At 45.9% G+C, this 20,370-nt stretch overlaps 6 protein-coding genes across 6 annotated transcripts in view; 1 reads left to right on the top strand and 5 right to left on the bottom strand.

Annotated features, from left to right (window-relative positions):
• The window catches only part of sbb (scribbler), a 110,180-nt gene that overhangs the window by 88,272 nt on the left and 1,538 nt on the right, over nt 1–20,370 (top strand). Inside the window, exons 2-10 of the mRNA XM_089261545.1 lie at nt 10,018–10,294; nt 11,472–11,751; nt 12,362–15,143; nt 15,879–15,996; nt 16,060–17,206; nt 17,271–18,315; nt 18,382–18,610; nt 18,671–18,951; nt 19,016–20,313. Coding sequence (XP_089117671.1) covers nt 10,244–10,294; nt 11,472–11,751; nt 12,362–15,143; nt 15,879–15,996; nt 16,060–17,206; nt 17,271–18,315; nt 18,382–18,610; nt 18,671–18,951; nt 19,016–20,313 — 7,231 coding nt within the window. The 5' untranslated portion in view covers nt 10,018–10,243. The remainder of the gene's footprint in view (nt 1–10,017; nt 10,295–11,471; nt 11,752–12,361; nt 15,144–15,878; nt 15,997–16,059; nt 17,207–17,270; nt 18,316–18,381; nt 18,611–18,670; nt 18,952–19,015; nt 20,314–20,370) is intronic.
• Nucleotides 24–762, bottom strand: LOC108652711 (uncharacterized). The gene is made up of 3 exons (XM_018102906.2): nt 654–762; nt 449–598; nt 24–385 (listed from the first exon to the last, which is right to left on the bottom strand). The coding sequence occupies exons 1-3, from the start codon at nt 711–713 to the stop codon at nt 44–46; spliced, it is 552 nt and encodes a 183-aa protein (XP_017958395.1). The 5' UTR covers nt 714–762; the 3' UTR covers nt 24–43.
• On the bottom strand, nt 1,360–2,159 carry LOC108654614 (uncharacterized). Its single transcript, XM_018106086.2, has 3 exons — nt 2,016–2,159; nt 1,787–1,939; nt 1,360–1,734 (listed from the first exon to the last, which is right to left on the bottom strand). The coding sequence occupies exons 1-3, from the start codon at nt 2,082–2,084 to the stop codon at nt 1,390–1,392; spliced, it is 567 nt and encodes a 188-aa protein (XP_017961575.1). The 5' UTR covers nt 2,085–2,159; the 3' UTR covers nt 1,360–1,389.
• Nucleotides 2,424–3,336, bottom strand: LOC108654617 (uncharacterized). Its single transcript, XM_030391042.2, has 3 exons — nt 3,086–3,336; nt 2,870–3,022; nt 2,424–2,814 (listed from the first exon to the last, which is right to left on the bottom strand). Exons 1-3 carry the CDS (start codon nt 3,152–3,154, stop codon nt 2,467–2,469), a joined length of 570 nt encoding a protein of 189 aa, XP_030246902.2. The 5' UTR covers nt 3,155–3,336; the 3' UTR covers nt 2,424–2,466.
• LOC108652710 (uncharacterized) lies at nt 3,667–4,507 on the bottom strand. The gene is made up of 3 exons (XM_030391058.2): nt 4,378–4,507; nt 4,152–4,304; nt 3,667–4,092 (listed from the first exon to the last, which is right to left on the bottom strand). Exons 1-3 carry the CDS (start codon nt 4,456–4,458, stop codon nt 3,757–3,759), a joined length of 570 nt encoding a protein of 189 aa, XP_030246918.1. The 5' UTR covers nt 4,459–4,507; the 3' UTR covers nt 3,667–3,756.
• Nucleotides 5,089–5,992, bottom strand: LOC108654613 (uncharacterized). The gene is made up of 3 exons (XM_018106085.3): nt 5,761–5,992; nt 5,550–5,702; nt 5,089–5,494 (listed from the first exon to the last, which is right to left on the bottom strand). The coding sequence occupies exons 1-3, from the start codon at nt 5,950–5,952 to the stop codon at nt 5,153–5,155; spliced, it is 687 nt and encodes a 228-aa protein (XP_017961574.3). The 5' UTR covers nt 5,953–5,992; the 3' UTR covers nt 5,089–5,152.

The raw sequence follows: 20,370 nt of genomic DNA, 5'->3' as shown, positions 1-20,370 counted from the left end.
TTGCAAAATTGCAATATGTTTATCGATATAGTCATGATTATACTCAACCAAGCAGATTTGTATTACTTGTCAACTTTGATATCAGTACAAATTCCCAATCGACCTCACCGGATACCTGAAATATTATCTTATAATATCCCTCGGGTGCAATTTCGGGTAATCCATCGCCATTGGCCACACACTTCTCCAATTTGTATTGCGCCCTGGGCCAGGGATAGGTGTTGCCAGGCGCGGGCAGATTTGAGCAGTTAGCTAAATTCTTGTAGACAATATTTTCGTAATAGGTCTCGGTATACTTTTCATATGTCTGTTTGGGCATGGTCCATGGTAGTAGGGTATAATCCTTCTCGTTGCCCGAAGCGCTGCGATAACTGAACGCTTCTACCTGATAGCCAGATTTAATATGATATATATATGTATAAATTTCATATAATTAACAAGTATTCACCATTGTCGTCTCGTCTACGTCGTAGTTCCAATCCAAATTGATTGATATGGTAAAATCACGTCCATTACGATCCAACGCTGCTTCAATATTTAATTTCGATGGATCCGAGGTTTTCGATTCAACAGAGAGTGGTTCGTAAATCCAGTTGCGCTGTAACAGGACTTGTCACCTAACAATTCTTCACTTTTTATATATTTTCACTTACTGCGGCCAGAGAACATTTGAGCAGGAACCAAAGTACGACTAGCCTTGAATTCACGAACATTTTTAATGTCACGCTTAAAGGTCTAACTAAAATATTTATACTTTATATAGAATAAAAAATATCATTCGATTCCGTTAATGTTGTACTTTTTTTGTAGATCTTTAACAGTACTCACAATTTTTGCTGTTAACATGGCCATAACATTCATCTGATTGCGCTCATTGACGGCCATATTTCGTGCCAACAGGTGTAGATAGTATTCTCGAATTGTACCTAATTAAACTAGCATTTATTTGTATAATTGACTATATTTCCCCATTTTATTTGACAATTCGTTAATTGACTTTAAAATATATTAAGCCATAACACGCTTAGAGTTTTGGCTATTCAACTTAGCCTACATAAAATTGATATATCCATATACATATAACAAGTTATTCATTTGATGTGATAAAGATAATATCGATTGCCGTAAATACCATATAATATCCTTCGGGCACTATTGGAGCATGCCAGATGGAACGCACTTATCGATATTTATAGATTAATACATATATTAATTATTTTTGGAATTGTAGATATTGAATAATAAATAATTTATTTATTTAATATCATTTTATAAATATAGCTTACAGAAGAAAATTCCTAAAGATTTTAATATAACCGACTAACTGTTTTTATTACTGAATGCTTTTTATTTAATTGTATGTGACACTTGTTACGCAATTTACAATAACTAATAGCCCATTGCATTGCTCTTAGACACAATCTTCATGCCATAAACGAAGTTCCAGTCAACTGGGCCCGTTGCGGCGAAGAATATCTTATAGTATCCTTCTGGCGCTATTTCAGGCATGCCATCGCCCGTTATCATGCACTTCTCAAAGTTGTAGGTAATCTTAGGCCATGGAATTTCTTTGCCAGGCTCGGCTAAATTCGAACAGCTGCCCAAATTGGCATAGAGCAAATCCTTATAGTACTCGGCTATGAATTCCGTAAAAGGTTTCTGCGGCACGTTCCACGGCATCAGCTTGTAATCATCTTCGCCGCCCGTTTGACTGTGATAGATCAACACCTCGACCTATGAGCAAATATGCTGAGATAAATGTTCTGTCATGCGCTCTATAACTAACCGTAGTCGTATCATCCAGTTGGTAATGAAAGTCTAAAACTGCTGAGAACGTAGGCTTATCACGACCCTGGCGCACAATTTCCGTCGTAAATCCCAAAAGGGATTCATCCGAAGTGGAGCTATTCACAAACAGGGTCTCAGCATCCCAATTGCGCTGCATGATACGGATAATGGGTTTGATGTTGTTATATAACAATTGGATTACATATTTTCTTATATATGAATGTTACCTTGCCGCTGCAGCTCGTTGAGAGCCATAATATTACAAAGATCCATGAAACAATTGATAGAATATCCATTTCCCCAGCTGCTATTAGGGTTGACTTTTCGTACTGCTGTGAATCGCATTGAGCTGGAAGCTTTTATAGCAACAGATTAGCCAGTTAACCGGATCATAAATTGCATAACCAACAACCAGTGAACATGGCATTTTATCTGATTCAATTAAATAACATTTATTGGCATTCTAACAGTATGTACTGAAATATATTATGATATATATTATGTATATATGTCAAGAGGAAATTGAAAAGGGGACAAAATTAAGCAAATTCTATATCTTTAACGACTTGCTCTATAGATTTACCAAGCAGAAACTTAGTTCGACAACTTCAATCTTCAATCATACATATTTAATCAGAATATACTTAATATTTTACTTTATTCTCCGCTTCACAATTTTCAATAATATCCCATTGCATTGCTCTTAGAAATAACCCTCATGCCGAACGCAATGCTCCAGTCAACCGGACCAGTAACATTAAAAAATACTTTATAATAGCCTTCGGACAATATTTCGGGCAAGCCTTCGCCGGGAAAAGTGCAGTCGTCGAACTTATACGTCATTATGGGCCAGGGAATTTGTTCGCCGGGCTTTGGCAAATTCGAGCAGTGGCCCATATTGGAATAGACCACATTATCGTAAAATTCCCGGAGATAGTCGGGAAATGCTTTTTTTTCTATGCCAAATGGCATCAGCTTGTAGTCGTTGTCGTGACCCGTGTAACTTTGATAGACTGTCGCCTCAATCTGAGTGTAAATCAATTTAAATACTGGCCTGTTGGGAAATACAACATATACCAACCTGGGTCTCATCATCTATTTGATAGTTAATTTCTAAGACGATCGAGACGGTGGGACTGCCACGTCCCTTGCGTTCGAGTCCCGTCTGGATGCTCACTAGCGATTCGTCCGATGATTTGCCAGTAATAAACAGCGCCTCATAGTCCCAATTGCGCTGCATGAAGAGAATCCCTTGTAATCCTCATATATCTAGAAAGTTACATTGAGATATACTCACCTCTGCTTTGCAGCTCATTGAGAGCAAATATAATGCAAAAATCGAGCGAGAAATGAATTGAATATACATACTCTTAGCTGTCCCAGCTCAACTTCTATATTGCCCCATACATTGTTGGTTTATATAGCAACTTAATGGCTTGATCTAAGATCATATGACATGTATCCTAAAGTATTAGCTAGCTTTGAACATATCCAAAAATATTTCATTTAAAACATTTCGGATTGAATGGCATGATTAACATGACAGTCAATCCGATTTAAATGGAATATTTTTAACATGCTAACAAGTCTGTTTTATATATTGACAAGATCTATATAATAACTGTTGTTTATTTCTATCAAAAATCTAGAATTAATATGTAGAAAAATGTTTATTTATTGTGCATTTATTTAAGGTTTTGAGTGTATTCATTTATGCTAGAAGTTCTAGCTCAATTCCCTGGTGAAGTAATGCACAGATCTAAACGCTGTTAGGATATATAGCTTTCGAAAGAAAATATAATAAATACATTTTTAAAATATAGATATTTATTCCCTTCTCCATATAGTTTCCGATATAAACTCCAAAAATAAAACCGATTTTATTTAAGTTTCTTTAAGACTAAGTTTTTCCAATTTTATTCACATTTCATATATATCTCGTATTATTCTTAGTCAACCTTGCACCATTCAAAAAATCATTTTTGTTGTCAGCTTTATGATTGCAGTGTAGACCATTTCGACCCTTCCTCCAATTTTGAAGATGATTTTATAGTACCCTTCGGGTAGATATTCAGGCAAACCTTCGCCAGTTGCCGAGCACATGTTGAATGTCACGACACCCTTGGGCCATGGATAGGCCTCCTCGGGTGTCGGGGCATTCGAGCAGTGCTTCAAGCTCTGATATGCAATGTCTTTGTAGTAGGTCTTGGCGAAGTCTTTGAATGGCTGATTTGGTATGGAGAAGGGTAGAATCGTATAGTCGTCCTCGGCGCCTGATTTACTGCGATAGCAAAGGGCCTCAATCTAAGTAAATACTAAATATATTTCCAATATTTGGGAATCATGCAGTGATCAGCACTTGCCATCGTTGTCTCATCCACATCTTCAGTATTTGTCAAATTGGCTGATATGGCATAATCGTATCGACCCACACGCACGACCTCGGAAACCACATTTATTTTGCTCGCATCCGAAGTTACAAAGTGTACCGATAGGGGTTCATAGTCCCAATTGCGCTGTCGTTTGGGAATAAATTGTCAATTGATCAGTTCATCTAATTTATACATATATATATATATATATACTTACCATCCCTGCACAGCCATGGCACAGCCCAATCACCAGAAATGTCACAGCGAGCACGTCTCTCAGTCGAGTTGACATATCCATTTGTGTTTGGCACTATCCAACACACATTATTTATACATGTTGCCAATGTGATGCAATATAGCAATAAATTCTGTCTAATTAGAGTTGTTCTGAAACGCAAATCAGCATGCCATTATCATTGCATGCTAGGTCACCAGTCGTAGGTACAGAAACTTGACAACAGTCCAATTAATCTTAGTGAATCGATAGTATAATCATTAACTTGTAGTCATCCAGATAATGCAGAATAATACTACTCTAAACTCATTTAATGCGTGAATTTATTAAAAGAATGAGAGGAAGAGACGTGACTAATCTCACAGTCTTATACTTATTATAGATTAGAAATAAGGGCATAGTCCATCTAGGCTTATTCGTCTTATATGGTTTTTTAGAGAGAGCTGTGTAAAGCTATATAGAAGATTCCGTTTATCCACTAGTCAAACATTTCTCATCCAAAATGAAATATCAAGTTATATTGCAGTTATTTTCCCATATTAGATATTCTAGTGGATTATAATTGGAGATAAATGCTTCATACTAGCTTCCCAAGCTGTGGATTATCTCAATTATCCACAACATTTTATATTGATTAAAAAACTTTCGTAATTCTGTATACTATATATTACACCTTATCCCATATTAATACAATATTACTTCACATATATTCATACATCATTCATCCCCAACAACGATTCGTTCTGTATCCTGTCCTTTAGCCAATCAAATCAGTTTTGGTCGTAACCTTCACGATGGGGTTGAAGGTCAGGTCGCATTGCCCGGTAACTTGAAACAATATCTTGTAGTAGCCCTCCGGCGCTATTTCGGGCATACCCTCGCCAGCGACGATACACTTATCGAAGGTGTAGGTGCCCTTGGGCCAGGGATATGCATCCTTTTTCTCTGGTATATTCGAGCATTGGTGCAAATTCTTGAAGATGACCTTCTCGTAGTACTCCTCGACAAACTCTTCAAATGTTTGCTTCGGTATGCTCCACGGCAATAGCTTGTAGTCCTCCTCGTTGCCCGATGAGCTGCGATATCCATACGATTCAACCTGCACAGGAACTATATAGAAACCGATTCACTTTGCTAATACCAATAGGACTCACCATTGTGGTCTCATCCATATCAAAATTGACAACGAGAGTAGCAGATATAGCGTATTCGTCGCGTCCGACTCGCTCAACTTTGGTCTCCAATTTGACCATATCTTCATTGGAGGATTCGCATTTAGTGGACAGCGGCTCATAGTCCCAATTACGCTGTAATATATTATATGTATGTCTATATCCTCTAATCTATATCCTAGCGGTACTGTACCTTGCCAGCAGAATAATCTGGCAGCCAGAGCAGCATCCATACCATAGAGAGCGACAGCAGCGAAGGTTTTAACATTTTCAAAGTGATTCCGACTGGTCTTGCCTTACCCTTTATATAGAAGAGATTAATCACGTGTAGATCCCTAATGCAATTTGCCTTGTTAACAACAATAAAAGTTGTGTTAACGAGCATAACAAATATTTTTGTATTTCAAATTCATTTGAATCGACGGCAACTGATAAAACGATCATTCAGAGCATGCAATAATAGACCGAAGCTAACAGTTTATATATGTATATATAATATATAATAATATATAGTATATACTCAGGAATATATGTATTAGATGATAATTGAATGTTACTAGGCGTCTCTATATCAGCTACTTTCTAGGCAAGTAGCAAGAATTTAAACTAATTCCTCAATATAGAATTTTGTATACAATATGATCTTGATCGTGTATAATTGTATATTGTATAAGAGCATATTTTAGCTCTTATACAATATACAATTATACACTTGATGATTAATTAACAAAAGCAATTTAACTGCCTGCCAATGTCCATATCCAACCCCTCTCTGAGTAGAGACTACTACTACTCTACTGTCTCACTCTACGCTTTCTCACTCGCACTCTTCCTCTCTCTCCCTCTCTCTCTCAAGGCCTTAAAGCGACGTCCACTTGAGTATGCCGCAGTGGCACTTCAATTGCCAGGCCATTCAGTGATCGATATTGAAAACAAAATATGCATGTGTGTGTGTGTGTGTGTGTGTGCGTGTGTGTGAGCCAATTGAATGATGTGCCGCAGTGTTGTAGTACCCCTTAATGCCAGCCTGCGCTTTAAGTGGCATGATCGACACTCGAGTGTGTTCATCCGTTTCTTTCCTTTTTTTGTCTCTCCTCTATTGAAGCATAGCTGCTCTTAAGATCTACTCTAATGCAGAGGCGACTGCACTTAATTTAATTGAACCACAGATGAAGCCACCAACGCAACTGGGGAGAGAGAGAGAGAGAGAGAGAGAGATAGTGAGAAAATTTAAGCCTGTGTGTGTGTGTGTGTTATGAATATAAAATCAAATTATCGCGCATCGAAGCGAATCAAAACAAAATAACAGCCAGCAAAATTATAAACGAAGCTCAATTTGTGCCGCACAACTTGAGGCAAAGCTGCGGACGTCGCAGCAGAAGTAGCTGAAGCTAAAGCTGAAGCAAACCTCGCTGGCCTGGCCTGGCCTGGCTGGGCCCGGTCTGGTCTGAGTATCTCTGGCCGACTCCTTTGGGTGCCTTTTTGCGGTTAGTTCGCTAATAAAAGCGCGCAACTGGCAACTCCCCAAAGGCGTTCATTTAGCGGCAGCCGCGGATCGATCTTATACAACCGCAAAACAACCGATGACGACGATGAGAGGATGAGGTTGGAGGCTGCAGTTGGGGCTGTGGCTGGCAATGGGGCAAGGGCTGGGGCGGTGGGTATGGGCTGGGACGTGGCTATGGGTATGGTTGCTGACGATGTGGTCGTAAATCTTGAACTTAGTTGCCGCACAGACGCCGCGCAGTGCCCCGGCTCCTGCTCGACTGCTCTCGCTTGATGTTTAGTACGTGCGGACAGCCTTTTGGGTAGCTCCATAACAAGACCCCAATGCCAGCGTCAGTCTCTCTCTCTCTCTCTCTCTCTCTCTCTCTCTCTCTCTCTCTCTCTCTCTCTCTCTCTCTTTACTATCCCTCTTCGCTTCCTCTTCCGTCTTCTCCTTGCGCAGCCATAAAAATTGCAGAAGGGAAATATATTTTTTATTTCTTTTAAGCATTTTTTCTTAGCTGCTTTTTTTAGCCTTTTTTTTGCCTTTGGCTTTTTTTCAAGTCTTGCCGCAAACCCCATTTAAAACACGACTTGAACGATGACCGGCGCTGTCTTTTGTATTGCCAACTGCCCCGGCAGCTCCATCGGCTCTTCCTCTGGCACGCCCCCCTGCGCCCCGGCTGCCACATTCGCCCCCTTTGGCAATCTTTAGCCGAATTCGTTGTCGAACGGCGGCTATTAGTAATTTATTGATTTGTCTAAATTATGGAGTGTTTCGATCGGCGCTCGTTTGTTGTTTGTTGTTTGTTATGGCTGCTGCAATAGCACTTAACGCGCTTTGGCACGTCGCCTGCCACATGCCACATGGCCGCATGGCCACATGCCACATGCTGCATGCAGCATGCCAAACAGCCGACCACCCGCACTGCACGTGACGTTAATCACTGAGAGTTGCAATCAGCTTCCCAATGGACGCTTCAATATTAAAGTATTCAAGGATTGCAGGACACATTTAGAAAAGTGATAAAGAAGGTGACGAAATTAAAGGAAGACAAATGTTTAAATGGCGTTGGAATACGTATGTCTAAACGTGACTGCTGCGTACAATTAACATATCAACAAATGATAACAGAGTACCTAAATATAGTATTACCTCATCAACAAAAAAAAAAAAAAAAAAAAAAAAAAATACAAAAAAAGTAACCATAAAAAGTAAATTGAGAAAGTGTTTTAAAAGCGTTCCACTAATAAAAATATATAAGCATATTATTATATCATCTACATACATAGATATTATTATATCTATTAAGTTCACATCAGGCGTAGGTCTATTAAATCTTACCAACTATCACGAAGCACACACAACAACAACACACAGAGGTCTGTCCAATTATTGATATGCGTGGGCACTTTTTTAATAATGGCAATAAAAAGCAACAACTCAATTAATTAAATATCCATATAAAAAGGCAGAATTACAAATGCCAACAACAGCCAACGACAGTAATAATAACAAATAAACGGCAAACAAAATAGCGGCCCACATTGGAAAAAATCACACACACACATACATACATACACATCCACAAACATGTGAATATGTTTGTGTTTGCTTTACTTCATTATCGTAAAAAATGCTAACCACATGCAAATTTAATTGCTTGCCTCGTTTTTTTGACTGAGCTTAAATAAAAGAGAAGCAGAAAACAACAACAGCAACAAAATAATCCGCAGACTTTCCCGTTCAAGCATGCACGTGTGTGTGTATATATATATATTCCATTCGCTGGAAGACAGCGTGGGAGTTATGATGATCATAAAGTGTTGGAAGTTGCGACGCAATTCGTGGCTCTGTCATAGATAGTATAACCATAAAGCACAATGCGCTCTTATACACACAGACAGAGGCTTATACTCACGCACACACACACATACACATACATACAACGATAATCCACGTGTGGTGTCTGCTTTTAGTGTGTGACAAAGCGGCTTATGTGGACGCGCAAAGAGGGAACTAAATAGCGATTAGCTGCTCACAACTTGTACAAGTGCACACACTCACACCCGCACAGAGGCACATGCAGACAGTCGCACCCACCTATACATACATGTGCTTAGTTGTCAATGTGTATATTTAAGTACGTCTTAATAAGCAGCCACTAAGAGAGTGAGCAGTTTTAAGTGACAAGTTGACAACACACAACGACTTAATTACGGAGCGCCGCCTCTCACCGGTGACGTCATGGCAACAACAGCGAACGCACTCACTCTAACGTGCGTTCTCCTCTTGCTGTCCTTCTCTATCTTCCGTTTGAAAATTTCGATAAGCTTGAGCATAATTTGGTTTTCTTTTTTCTGTTTTGTTCTTTTTTTTTTTTTTTTTTTTGGTTGTCTACATATTTCTGTTGTGTGACAAATAGTTATTTGACTGGGCTCTGCTTGCTGTCTGCGCTATCACGTTATCTTATCAGAAATCAGCTACCGTGTGTGCTCGGGCAACGGCAACATGTTAACCCAAATCATATTTCAAGCACTTGAGTGGGTTATCAGTAAATTGCGAAAAGTGTTTTAATTGCCAAGTCGTTAAGGTGTCTGCCAAGTGCAGTTCCTACGGCAAATCACTGCCACAGTGCAGCCACACCGAGGAAGACAACGACAGAGAGTGAGAAAGAGAAAGAGAGAGAGCGAGCCTGACGAAGAGCGGATGAAACAGAGAGATCGATAAGAGGGCGGGCAGCGTTAATCGCGAAACTCGAAAGGCCGCCACACTTTAAAGGCAACAAAATTGTTATTTATGTATTTTTGTTTTATTTTCTTCATCAGTTTATTTTTGTTCCTACTTTGCATGTTTTATTTATAGCGATATATTAATTGTGTGTGTGTGTGCATTTGTGTTTGTGCAGTTCTTTACTTACTTTTTTTTCAATACTAATTTTTCGCTTCTTTTTTGTCATTGCAGTTTTGAAAATGAACTGTTTGGCCCGAGGGCCGAGGCCCTGCGTCTCCACCCTCTACGCGACAGTGCGGCAGCAGTGCAACATCAACAATAGCTACTACAAGAATAAGAGCATCAACACGCAGAAGATCAGCAACACTGGCTGCAACACACTAAAAAGTACGTTCCTAGGCACAATTAGCAGTACTTTGGGCCCGCACAGTGCGGCCGCCCGATCGTTTGCGTCTGCATGGAGTCAATGAGACGTAACGAGGCGAACACTAGCCACCACCCGAATAAGGTAAGTGGCATGTAGCGAACCCAACCAACATCTCAACATCCCAACCACCCCGCCCAAGTAACCCGAATACTATTAAATGCGATAAGAGCCGTAATTATTTTATTGTCATCTGTTTCGCTTGGCCTGGTCCTCAAGTGGTGCGGTTTCTCAAGTGGCCACTAGACTTTACAGTTAGCAGATAAAGTGAAAATATGACGATAGCAAAAAAAAAAAGTACAAATAAAAAACTAATACGAAATACTACAAAGTATTCTTTCTAACGTACAGACATTGCTATGCGTGAGTGTGTGTGTGTGTGTGTTGAACAAGCTGGTTTTTTTCGTTGTTTGTTTTTATGGCCGCAGCGGTAGCTTAAAATTGGTGATGTTTGATTTATTGGCTAGAGCAAAATATAATCGCAATTTAAGTAAAAGCTGTCTTTCTTTATTATTGAACGAGCATGGAATGGGACTGGGGTAAATCATACAAAACCAGCTACAACTACAACTACAACAAGAACATCAATCGCATAGGAACTATATATTTTGTATGTCGTTTACCAACACTTGCATTAAAGTGGCGTTTTTGTTTATGCGCTTGCCGCTCTCGCTCGTTCGCTCTCTCTCATGCTTACTCTCCCGTTCAATTTTGCGGCAATGTATGCGTGTGTTTTTCTTGTGTGTATTGTGTCTGTGTGCTTGCGTGCGTGCCGTTTTCGGTGGTTGCTCTTTGAGCTCTTTTTTTTTTTGTGTTCAGTCTCATCTGCGTCGCCGCGCTGCCATACGAAAAAGGACGCTGGAGAACGCTCGCGCAAAGCATTTTCGGCGTTTTCTTTATTATTATTATTATTTATTCGAAAATATTTAATTTGTTCAATTTAAATGTATAACAAATCGTTTGCAATTGGATTTGATCATATTTGGCCGCCTGTTATGGAATGGAAAAATCGCTTGAAACGGTAATGAAGAAAAAGAACATGAAGAAGCAGAAGCAGAAAACGACGGCATAAGCAGCACGCAGCACAAAATATTCCCCTTCCACATTAAATTGTGTTTTATTTTTTATACTTTTGTGCGCTGTATGTAGTTTTTGAGATCCCAAAATTTACTCTGTCGTATATACATATACAGACACACATACATACACATATATTTGGATAATATTAATTTTTATTTTCTTGTGGTCTTGTCTCTTGCAGGTGGCCCTGAATAGCAGCAACGTAGCAACGGAAAGCAATATTAAGAGTAAATTGTTAGCTAATTTAAGTGCGGCAAACGCAACAACAACGATAGCAGCAGGAATAGCGGCTACAACAACAACAGCAGCAGCAACAACAACAACAGCGGCAGCAGCAACAACAGGAGCAGCAGCAACGACAACGGCAGCCACAAACCAAGCATTGAATTTCAATAACAAAGTGAAGGCAACAACAGCAACGAATAATTTGCAAGGCAACAGTGCGATTAAGAAGCATACGAGTAAGTAGAGCACACAATTACATACATATGTATGTATGGATGTATATGTCCATACATGTATGTATACACTTGTGTGTGCGTGTATGCGTGCATGTATGTATGTGTGCGCATACCTAGTGTAAAATGCAACTGGAAAACAATTGTGTGTGCACGAAAAAAGAGCGAAATTAAAGCGTGAGCCATGATGATGTATTGATAGATCACTTTTGATTGGAATTGCAAAAATACTCAATTCATCAGTTTTAGCTATGAGTGCAGTTTAGAGATTTGCTATGCAAACGTGTTAGAGTGTTTTTTGAATGACAAACGGCGAGAAACAGCTGGCGTAGCGCTCTCTACAATTTTATTCCAGGCTCTATCACTTCCAATGCCGACCGTACGCAGCTCAAAGAGAGAGAGAGAGAGAGCGAGTAGCATACATACATAGTGTTATTATTAGTCTTCCATACTCTTGAGCTCTGTTAGGCAGTAAAGAGAGTAGAATTCGACGCAGTAAGCCTTGTTTTTTTAATTCTGTAGAGTTGCATCACATTTTGTTTGACAAATTCAATATTTTTAATATATTTCACTCTCTCTCTCTCGTTCGTCTTCGATTTCCCTACGTATCCAGAATTGATTGGCGCTAGCAAAGCAAACGCTGGAAATACAACGACAGCAAACAACTCAACAGCGTCGGCCAGTAGCAGCAGCAGCAGCGCATCAAATTCAAGTGAATCAAAGGACACAAACTTTGAGTACGAGGACGAGTGGAATATTGGCGGCATACCAGAACTGCTGGACGATCTAGACGCTGACATCGAAAAGTCGGCGGAGCATTCGGGTGGTGGCAACCAAACGACTGCAACACCAACAACTCTAGCGGCAGCAGCAGCAACATCAACAACAACGACAACGCTAAATGCTAAACAAGCAAACACCACTGCAGCAGCATCCTCATTATCAACAGCAGCAGCAGCAGCAGCAGCAGCGGCAGCTCACAAATCGCACAAGACCACATTGCATAGCAATTTGTCGGCCACATCGCCAACCACAATTAAGTTCACACGCCAGCCCATTGCCAGCAGCGGCAGCGCCAACGCAACGCCAGCGGCGGCAATAGCAGCTAGTAGCAACACTAGCAACAGCAACATCAACAGCAGTAGCACCAACAGCTCTGCTGTGCTATCTAGTAGCAAGGGATCGTCCTCTTCCACGGGCAAACATCATCATCACCACCATCACCATCATCATCATCATCATAGCACAGCTAGCAAGGGCTACAAATCAGCATTAGTGGCACAGCTGAACAGCCCTGGTCTCAATCACAACAACAACAACAATCATCAACAAACAAAAAACAACAACACCAGCAGCAGCAGCCACAACAACATCAATCACACAAACAGCGGCAGCAGCAGCGCAGCCAACGCAGGCACCGGCAGCACATTGTCCTCCTCGACATTTGCCGGCTTCTCCAAAGGCGGCAATTTGGTCTCTTCCTGCGTCAGCCAGTCTTCCACTACAGCAGGCGGCAGCAGCAGCAGCAGCAGCAGCAGTAGCGGCGGCGGCGGCAGCGGTCAGCAGCAAGCTAAACTCTCCGCTGGCGGTATGTCCTCGCAGGCAGGCAGCAACACTAGCAACAGCAACAACAACAGCGGCAGCGGCAACAGCAGCAGCAACAATAGCAGCAGCGGGAACAACAACAGCAGCAGCATAGGCAGCAACACAATTGGTGGCGCCACAGTCGGTGGCCAAGGTTCGCAAAGCGGCAGCGGTAAATCGAGCGCAAAAATGTCCATTGATCATCAGGCAACGCTCGATAAAGGACTCAAAATGAAGATCAAACGCACGAAGCCCGGCACCAAAAGTTCCGAGGCCAAACACGAAATAGTCAAGGCCACAGATCAACAGCAGCAGCAGAACGGTGCGCTGGGCAACAGCAGCTCGAACAGCAGCAGCCAGCAGGAGGACGGCGGCAGCAGCAGTACCAGCAGCAGCAGTGGCAGCGGCGGCGGCGGGGGCGGTGCTGGTGGCGGCAGCAGCAGTAGCAACAGCAGCAATGCCAATGCGTCTTCCCTAAGCAACAATTCAAGCAGCAGCAGCAGCAACAACAGCTCGGGCAACTCTTCCGGCTCGAATAGCAGCAGCAGCAGTGGCAGCAGCAGCAAAAAGCATCTCAACAATTCCAGCAGCAGCAGCAGTAGCAGCAGCAACAACAACAGCAACAATAACAACAGCAGTAGCAACAGCAATGCCAATCCAAATAATACGCACGGCAGCAACAGCAGTAGCAGCAGCAGCAGCAACAACAACGCACAGTCAACGCCGCAGGGCAACAAGCGAGGGAGCTCTGGGCATAGGCGCGAGAAGACAAAGGATAAGAACGCACATTCCAATCGCCTCAGCGTAGACAAGTCAGCTGCATCGGCAGCTGGTGAAAAAGACACGCCCGAAAAGAACGCCAGCAACAGCAATAGCAACAGCAGCAGCAGCAACAACAACAATAACAACAGCACCAGCAACAGCAACAATTGCCAGTGCAATGGAGATGTTGCTGCGGGCTCAGCGCCGCCGTGTTCGCATCATGCCTGCATACGCCGCAGCATGGGCAACAACGGCGGCAGCAACAATGCCACAGCCACGGCTGTGCCGCCCGGCGTATTTACGCCCTCTGCCGGCTCGCCGGCTGCTGTGGTCTCGGCGGCCGCCTCGCTGCTGGCTGCCACAACCGCGGCCAGCAATGCCTCGCAGTCAGCTGCGGGCAATGGCAGCGGCAGTGGTTTGAATGCTGGCGCTGCCAATGCGCCTGGGCCGCCGGGCAAGGATGCAAGCATTAAGATATCCTCACACATTGCCGCACAGCTGGCCGCAGCGGCTGCCTCATCCAGCGGTGGCAGCAACAGCAATGCCACCAACAGCAGCAGCAGCAACAACAACAGCAACAACTACACGGGCAGCCAGAGTGGTTCAGCTGCGGCGGGTGGTGCTAATGCCGCAGCCGGCGCAGGCAGCAACGCTGACAGCAAGGCGGCCAGCCTGGCACAGGCCAAGCTAATGGCGCCCGGCATGATCTCAGCCACCATGCACCACACGATTTCGGTGCCCGCCAGCAGCAGCAATAGTGGTGGTGGCGGTGGTGGTGCCGATGAAGGCAGCTCTTCGCCGCCTGCCAAACGTGCCAAGCATAGCGACAACAGCAAGGACATGGTCGACATATGTATTGGCACCTCGGTGGGCACCATCACCGAGCCGGACTGCCTCGGCCCCTGCGAGCCCGGCACCTCGGTCACCCTCGAGGGCATCGTGTGGCACGAGACCGAGGGCGGCGTGCTCGTCGTGAATGTGACGTGGCGCGGCAAGACCTATGTGGGCACCCTGCTCGATTGCACCCGACACGATTGGGCTCCTCCAAGGTGAGTAGCTGCATTCGAGTAACCTCCTTTGCTACCGCTCCTAGTCCTAGTCCTCCCACTCCCTGCTAGCAACATTCTCCCTCAAACTGTTAATGCAAAAATAAAGATGCCTTTTTGTAAAACCTACTTTTGGACATTTTTTTTTGTTTCTATAAATTCTTAATTTGGCGAGATTTTTGCATTTAGCAAACAGTTTGAAGAGGAATATATACATGATAGATATTTTTGTATAGGGTATTATTCTTTTTTCATGTTTGGCCTAGATACTCTATTAAACAGCTAAATAATATTTGTATAGGGTTGGCAGTTTTATATATAGCTTCATACACATTTATAAAGTATTTTATAATGTTGATGTATATTTTATATATTTACAAAAACAATTTTGATGGAATCATTTCATCAGCCAGAATCCAACCAAAGAACTTTTAGTATGTAATAATCTTTCATAATATTTCATTCGAGTACTAAATGTTATTTGAAATTTGAAGATTGTAATCTGTATTAGGCATGTCCAAAGAGACTTTTATAGAAATCATAAATTTTGATTTAATGTGATTAAAATTCTATATATATATATATATAAATATATACAAAAGAATCAGATTACATGTTTACATAATTAAATGCTAGTAAATTTACCCACTAAAAAGTCAACCTTACATTGCCTCTCAACTTCTACTCAAGTAAAATTTTCTTGACCTTAACCTCACTTTGTGTTCAATCCTTTTGCAGATTCTGTGATTCACCAACTGAAGAATTAGATTCTCGTACTCCAAAGGGACGCGGCAAGCGCGGACGCAGCGCAGGCCTGACGCCCGATCTGAGCAACTTTACCGAAACCAGAAGCTCGGTGAGTACAATTAACCCAGATCAATTGGCTAACCTAATCCTCTCCTCTCCTCTGCTCTCTCAGATCTACTTCTCGCATGCCCAGGTGCATTCGAAGCTGCGCAATGGCGCTACCAAGGGACGCGGTGCGACGCGTAGCGCCACTGGCAATGCGACCAATAGCGGCAGCTCGTCGGGCAATGGAGGTGGTGGTGCCACGCCCAGCACTTCACCTACAGCATTTCTGCCGCCGCGGCCCGAGAAGCGCAAGTCGAAGGACGAGGCGCCGTCACCGCTCAACGGCGAGGCCGGCGACGGTGCCGGAGGCATGGTGAGCATGGTGAATGCCAGCGGCATTCCCATCTCGGCCAGCGGCGGTGGCCTGGCCACCCAGCCGCAGAGCCTGCTCAATCCAGTGACCGGACTCAATGTGCAAATCAACACAAAGAAATGTAAGACTGCCTCGCCCTGCGCGATCTCACCGGTGCTGCTCGAGTGCCCCGAGCAGGACTGCAGCAAGAAGTACAAGCACGCCAACGGGCTGCGCTACCATCAGTCGCATGCGCACGGCGCCAGCGGCAGCAGCAGCGGCGGCGGCGGTGTCAGCTCCATGGACGAGGACTCTATGCAGGCGCCCGATGAGCCAGCCACTCCGCCATCGCCACTGCCAGCAGTGGCAGCAGCAGCAGCAGTAGCGGCGGCGGCGACTCCAACAGTTGCCGCTAACGGAACAGCCACACCAACAGCACCACCAGCCACAACACCAACAGCAGTATCGCCTACAGCAGCAGCCGCAGTCGCAGCAGCAACAGCAGCGCCAGTGCCAGTTGCTACTACTGCAGCAGCAGCAGAGGCAAACGGCGCAGCAGCAGCAAATGGCACTGCATTGCCTCCTACTGCAGCCGCTGCCACAGATCCAGTGGCTGCTGCTGCTGCAGCGGCTGTTGCTGCTGTTGCTGGTGTGGCGGCACCGTTGCCAGTGTTGCCGCTGGTTGTCACAGCTGCTGCCGTGCCACAGCCACCGCCAGCAACGCCCACACAAGCGCAGCCAGCAGCAGTGTTGCCACCTGGTGGCATGCCTGGTAGCCAACCCATTGCAGGCGGCAGCATCACGGCCGGCATCTCCACACAGGCGCTGTCCCAGCATCAGCTGCTGGGCGGACTCGTCGGCGCGGGATTGCCAGCAATGCTATCCGAGCAGCAGCAGCAGGCGCTGCTACAGCAGGGAGCATGTAAGTTGAAACTAGATGGAGCTTTCCATTTCAGAATTACAATTCCTTTTTTTTCCACTTCCAGTAAAAGCGGGCGTCTTACGTTTTGGTCCACCCGATGCGGCAGCTTTGCAGCAACAACAGCAACAGCAGCAGCAACAGCCGCCGCCTGGCGTTAACACGCAGCAGTCGCCGCCTGGACAGAGTCCACTGCGTCCGCCCAGTCTGTCGCAGGATCCACAACAGCCACCCGCTGGCGGCTACGTGCCACAACAGCAACAGCAGCCGCCGCCAGGCTTGAAGAGCTCGCCTGGCTTTGGGCCTGCTTCGGTGGGCGCCAGCAGCAAGCAGAAGAAGAACAGGAAATCGCCTGGTCCGGGCGATTTCGATGGCAGTGTTTCGCGCGAGGATGTGCAGAGTCCAGCGTACAGTGATATCTCAGATGACTCCACGCCCGTGGCGGAGCCAGAGCTGCTGGACAAATCGCAGCCGGTCAAGCACATTGAGCTGCTTGGCAAGAAACCCAGCGAGGTGGGCGTGCCACCAGCGCCAACGCCCAATATACCGCCCTCGCTGGCCGGCTATGGCATGTATCAGTTCTATCCGGCGGCTCAGCAGCAGCAGCAACAACAGCAGCAACAACAACAGCAGCAGCAGCAACAACAGCAGCAACAGCAATTGCAGCCACCGCCGCTGCCACAGCAGCCGCAGCCGCAGTACATGGTGCAACCCGGTCCGGAGCCACTGCAACCAGGCAAGCAGCAACTGCAACAGCCGGGGGCACCGCCAGCTACCTCACAGACGCCACAGTCGCATCTGTTGGCGCCGCCCGCCCAGCAGGCTGTCGGCCATCTGACCGACTACAGCAACAAGAACAAGGAGCCGCCATTGGACCTGATGACAAAGCCACCATCACAGCCAAGTGGCCCACCGCAGCAGCAGCAGCAGCCCGACAACAATGGCAAGGACAACGGTCCACCCCCATCGCAGCCGGCACAGGTGCAACCGCCGCCGGTTAATCTCAGCGCTGTGGCTGGACCACCTGGCGGCCTGCCTCCTGGTATTGCTGGGCTAGCGGGTCTAGGCGGACCATCGCCCGCCAAGGCTCTGGGCCATTTCTATCCCTACAAGTGAGCTAAACATTAACTCTTAGCTAGAGATCTTGCCTTTAATCAAAACTTCTTCTATTTTTGCAGCTTCATACCGCCGGGCTATCCTTACAGCGTCGATCCTAATTTCGGACCCGTTTCGATTGTGGCCTCCGAGGAGGCCGCCAAGCTGGGCGGTCATCCTGGTTTGCCACCCAGCTCGCAGGCACAACAACAGCAGCAGCAGCAACTCGCCGGCATTAGCATCAAGGAGGAGCGCACCAAGGAGAGTCCCAGCCCGCATGATAACCCCAAGCATATGCCGCCACAGCAGCAGGTAAATGCAGCTCAGCTCTTGCTGGTTATAGAAAATACTAAAGTCAATCCTTCTTTCCAGCTGCTGAGCAACAAGCTAATCAAACAGGAGCCGATGATCAAACAAGAGATCAAACAGGAGCCCAATCAGCAGCCACCGCCGCCAACGCATCAGCAGCAGCAGCAACAACAGCAGCAGCAGCAACAGCAGCAGCAACAACAACAACAGCCACCGCCACAGCCACAGCAGCCACATGCACTGCATCCAAAGGATTTGCAGGCGCTGGGCGCTTATCATCCAAGCATCTATCAGCGTCATTCCATGAGCCTGGCGGCAGCAGCGCGCGAGGATGAGCTGCGACGGTAAATTCCAGATGAAGCTCATAGTTGGTATATATACTTATAATCTTGTTTATCTCTTTGGCAGCTACTATATGTTCTCGGATCAGCAGCGGCGTCAGAATGCTGCAGCTGTTGCAGCGGCACAGAATGCTTCCGGCATGCAACCGCATCCTGGAATGCCGCCCCAGCACAAAGATGAGTCCAGCTTAAGCTCGCAACAGCAGCAGCAGCAGCAACAACAGCAGCAGCAGCAACAGCAACAACAGCAACTATCGCTAGCACATCAGCAGCAAGCGTTGCAACAGCATCACCAGCATATGCAACAGCAGGCGCAACAGCAACACCAGCAGCAGCAGCAACAGCAGGCACAACAGCAGCAGCAACAACAGCAGCAGCAGCAACAACAGCAGCAGCAACAACAACAGCAGCAGCAACAGCAACAACAGAAGCTTAAGCAATCGCAAGCCAATGCGGCAGCCAATAACAAGGCGACCAACCTGACCAAGGACTCGCCCAAGCAAAAGGGCAACAGCGCCGCCGACGATGATCAGCAGCAGCAGCAGCTGAAGGTGAAGCAGGAGGGCCAGAAACCTACCATGGAAACGCAAGGTCCGCCGCCACCGCCTACATCGCAATACTTTTTGCATCCTTCGTACATTTCGCCTTCGCCATTTGGCTTCGATCCCAATCATCCGATGTACCGCAATGTGCTGATGTCCGCAGCTGGGCCATACAATACGCCGCCGTATCACTTGCCCATAACGCGCTATCATGCGCCCGAGGATCTGTCGCGGAATACGGGCACCAAGGCGCTGGACGCACTGCATCATGCGGCCAGCCAGTACTATACCACGCACAAGATTCATGAGCTCAGCGAACGTGCTCTCAAATCTCCCACCAGCGCCAGCGGACCGGTCAAGGTCAGCGTCAGCAGCCCCAGCTTGGGTCTGCCGCAACCGGGCGGCGGACCAGGCAGCAGTGGGCCCGGCTCTGGACCCAGTGTGCTAGGCGGCCCGGGTCCCAATCCGCCCGGCTCGGCGCCAGGCAGTGCAGGCGGTGTTCCATTGAATCTGCAGCCACCGCCCGGCAGCTTAGGCGGCCCGCCGTCCAACAAACCAGACATGTCTGGCCAAAAATCGCATGGCGTGGCGCCCGGTGCAGCACTCGATGCCCACAAGCAGCCGTTACCTGGCGCGCCGCCCATCGGTGGCGGTCCCGCTGGCAATGGAGCTGTAGGAGTGGCCGGCGGCGGTGCTGGCAATGGTGCTGCTGGTGGTGCTGGTGCCGCCGATTCGCGCAGTCCGCCGCCGCAGCGACACGTGCACACACACCATCATACGCACGTCGGCCTCGGCTATCCCATGTACACGGCGCCCTATGGAGGTGAGTAGAGGGTTCAGAGGGGTCTCAAGACAGTTGCTTATGATTGTTGCTTTCTTT

This window comes from Drosophila navojoa, chromosome 5 (assembly GCF_054131105.1).
Source record: "Drosophila navojoa isolate 15081-1374.11 chromosome 5, UAZ_NAV_1.0, whole genome shotgun sequence".
NCBI lineage: Eukaryota > Metazoa > Arthropoda > Insecta > Diptera > Drosophilidae > Drosophila > Drosophila navojoa.
This window is presented reverse-complemented; position numbering and strand designations above follow the sequence as displayed.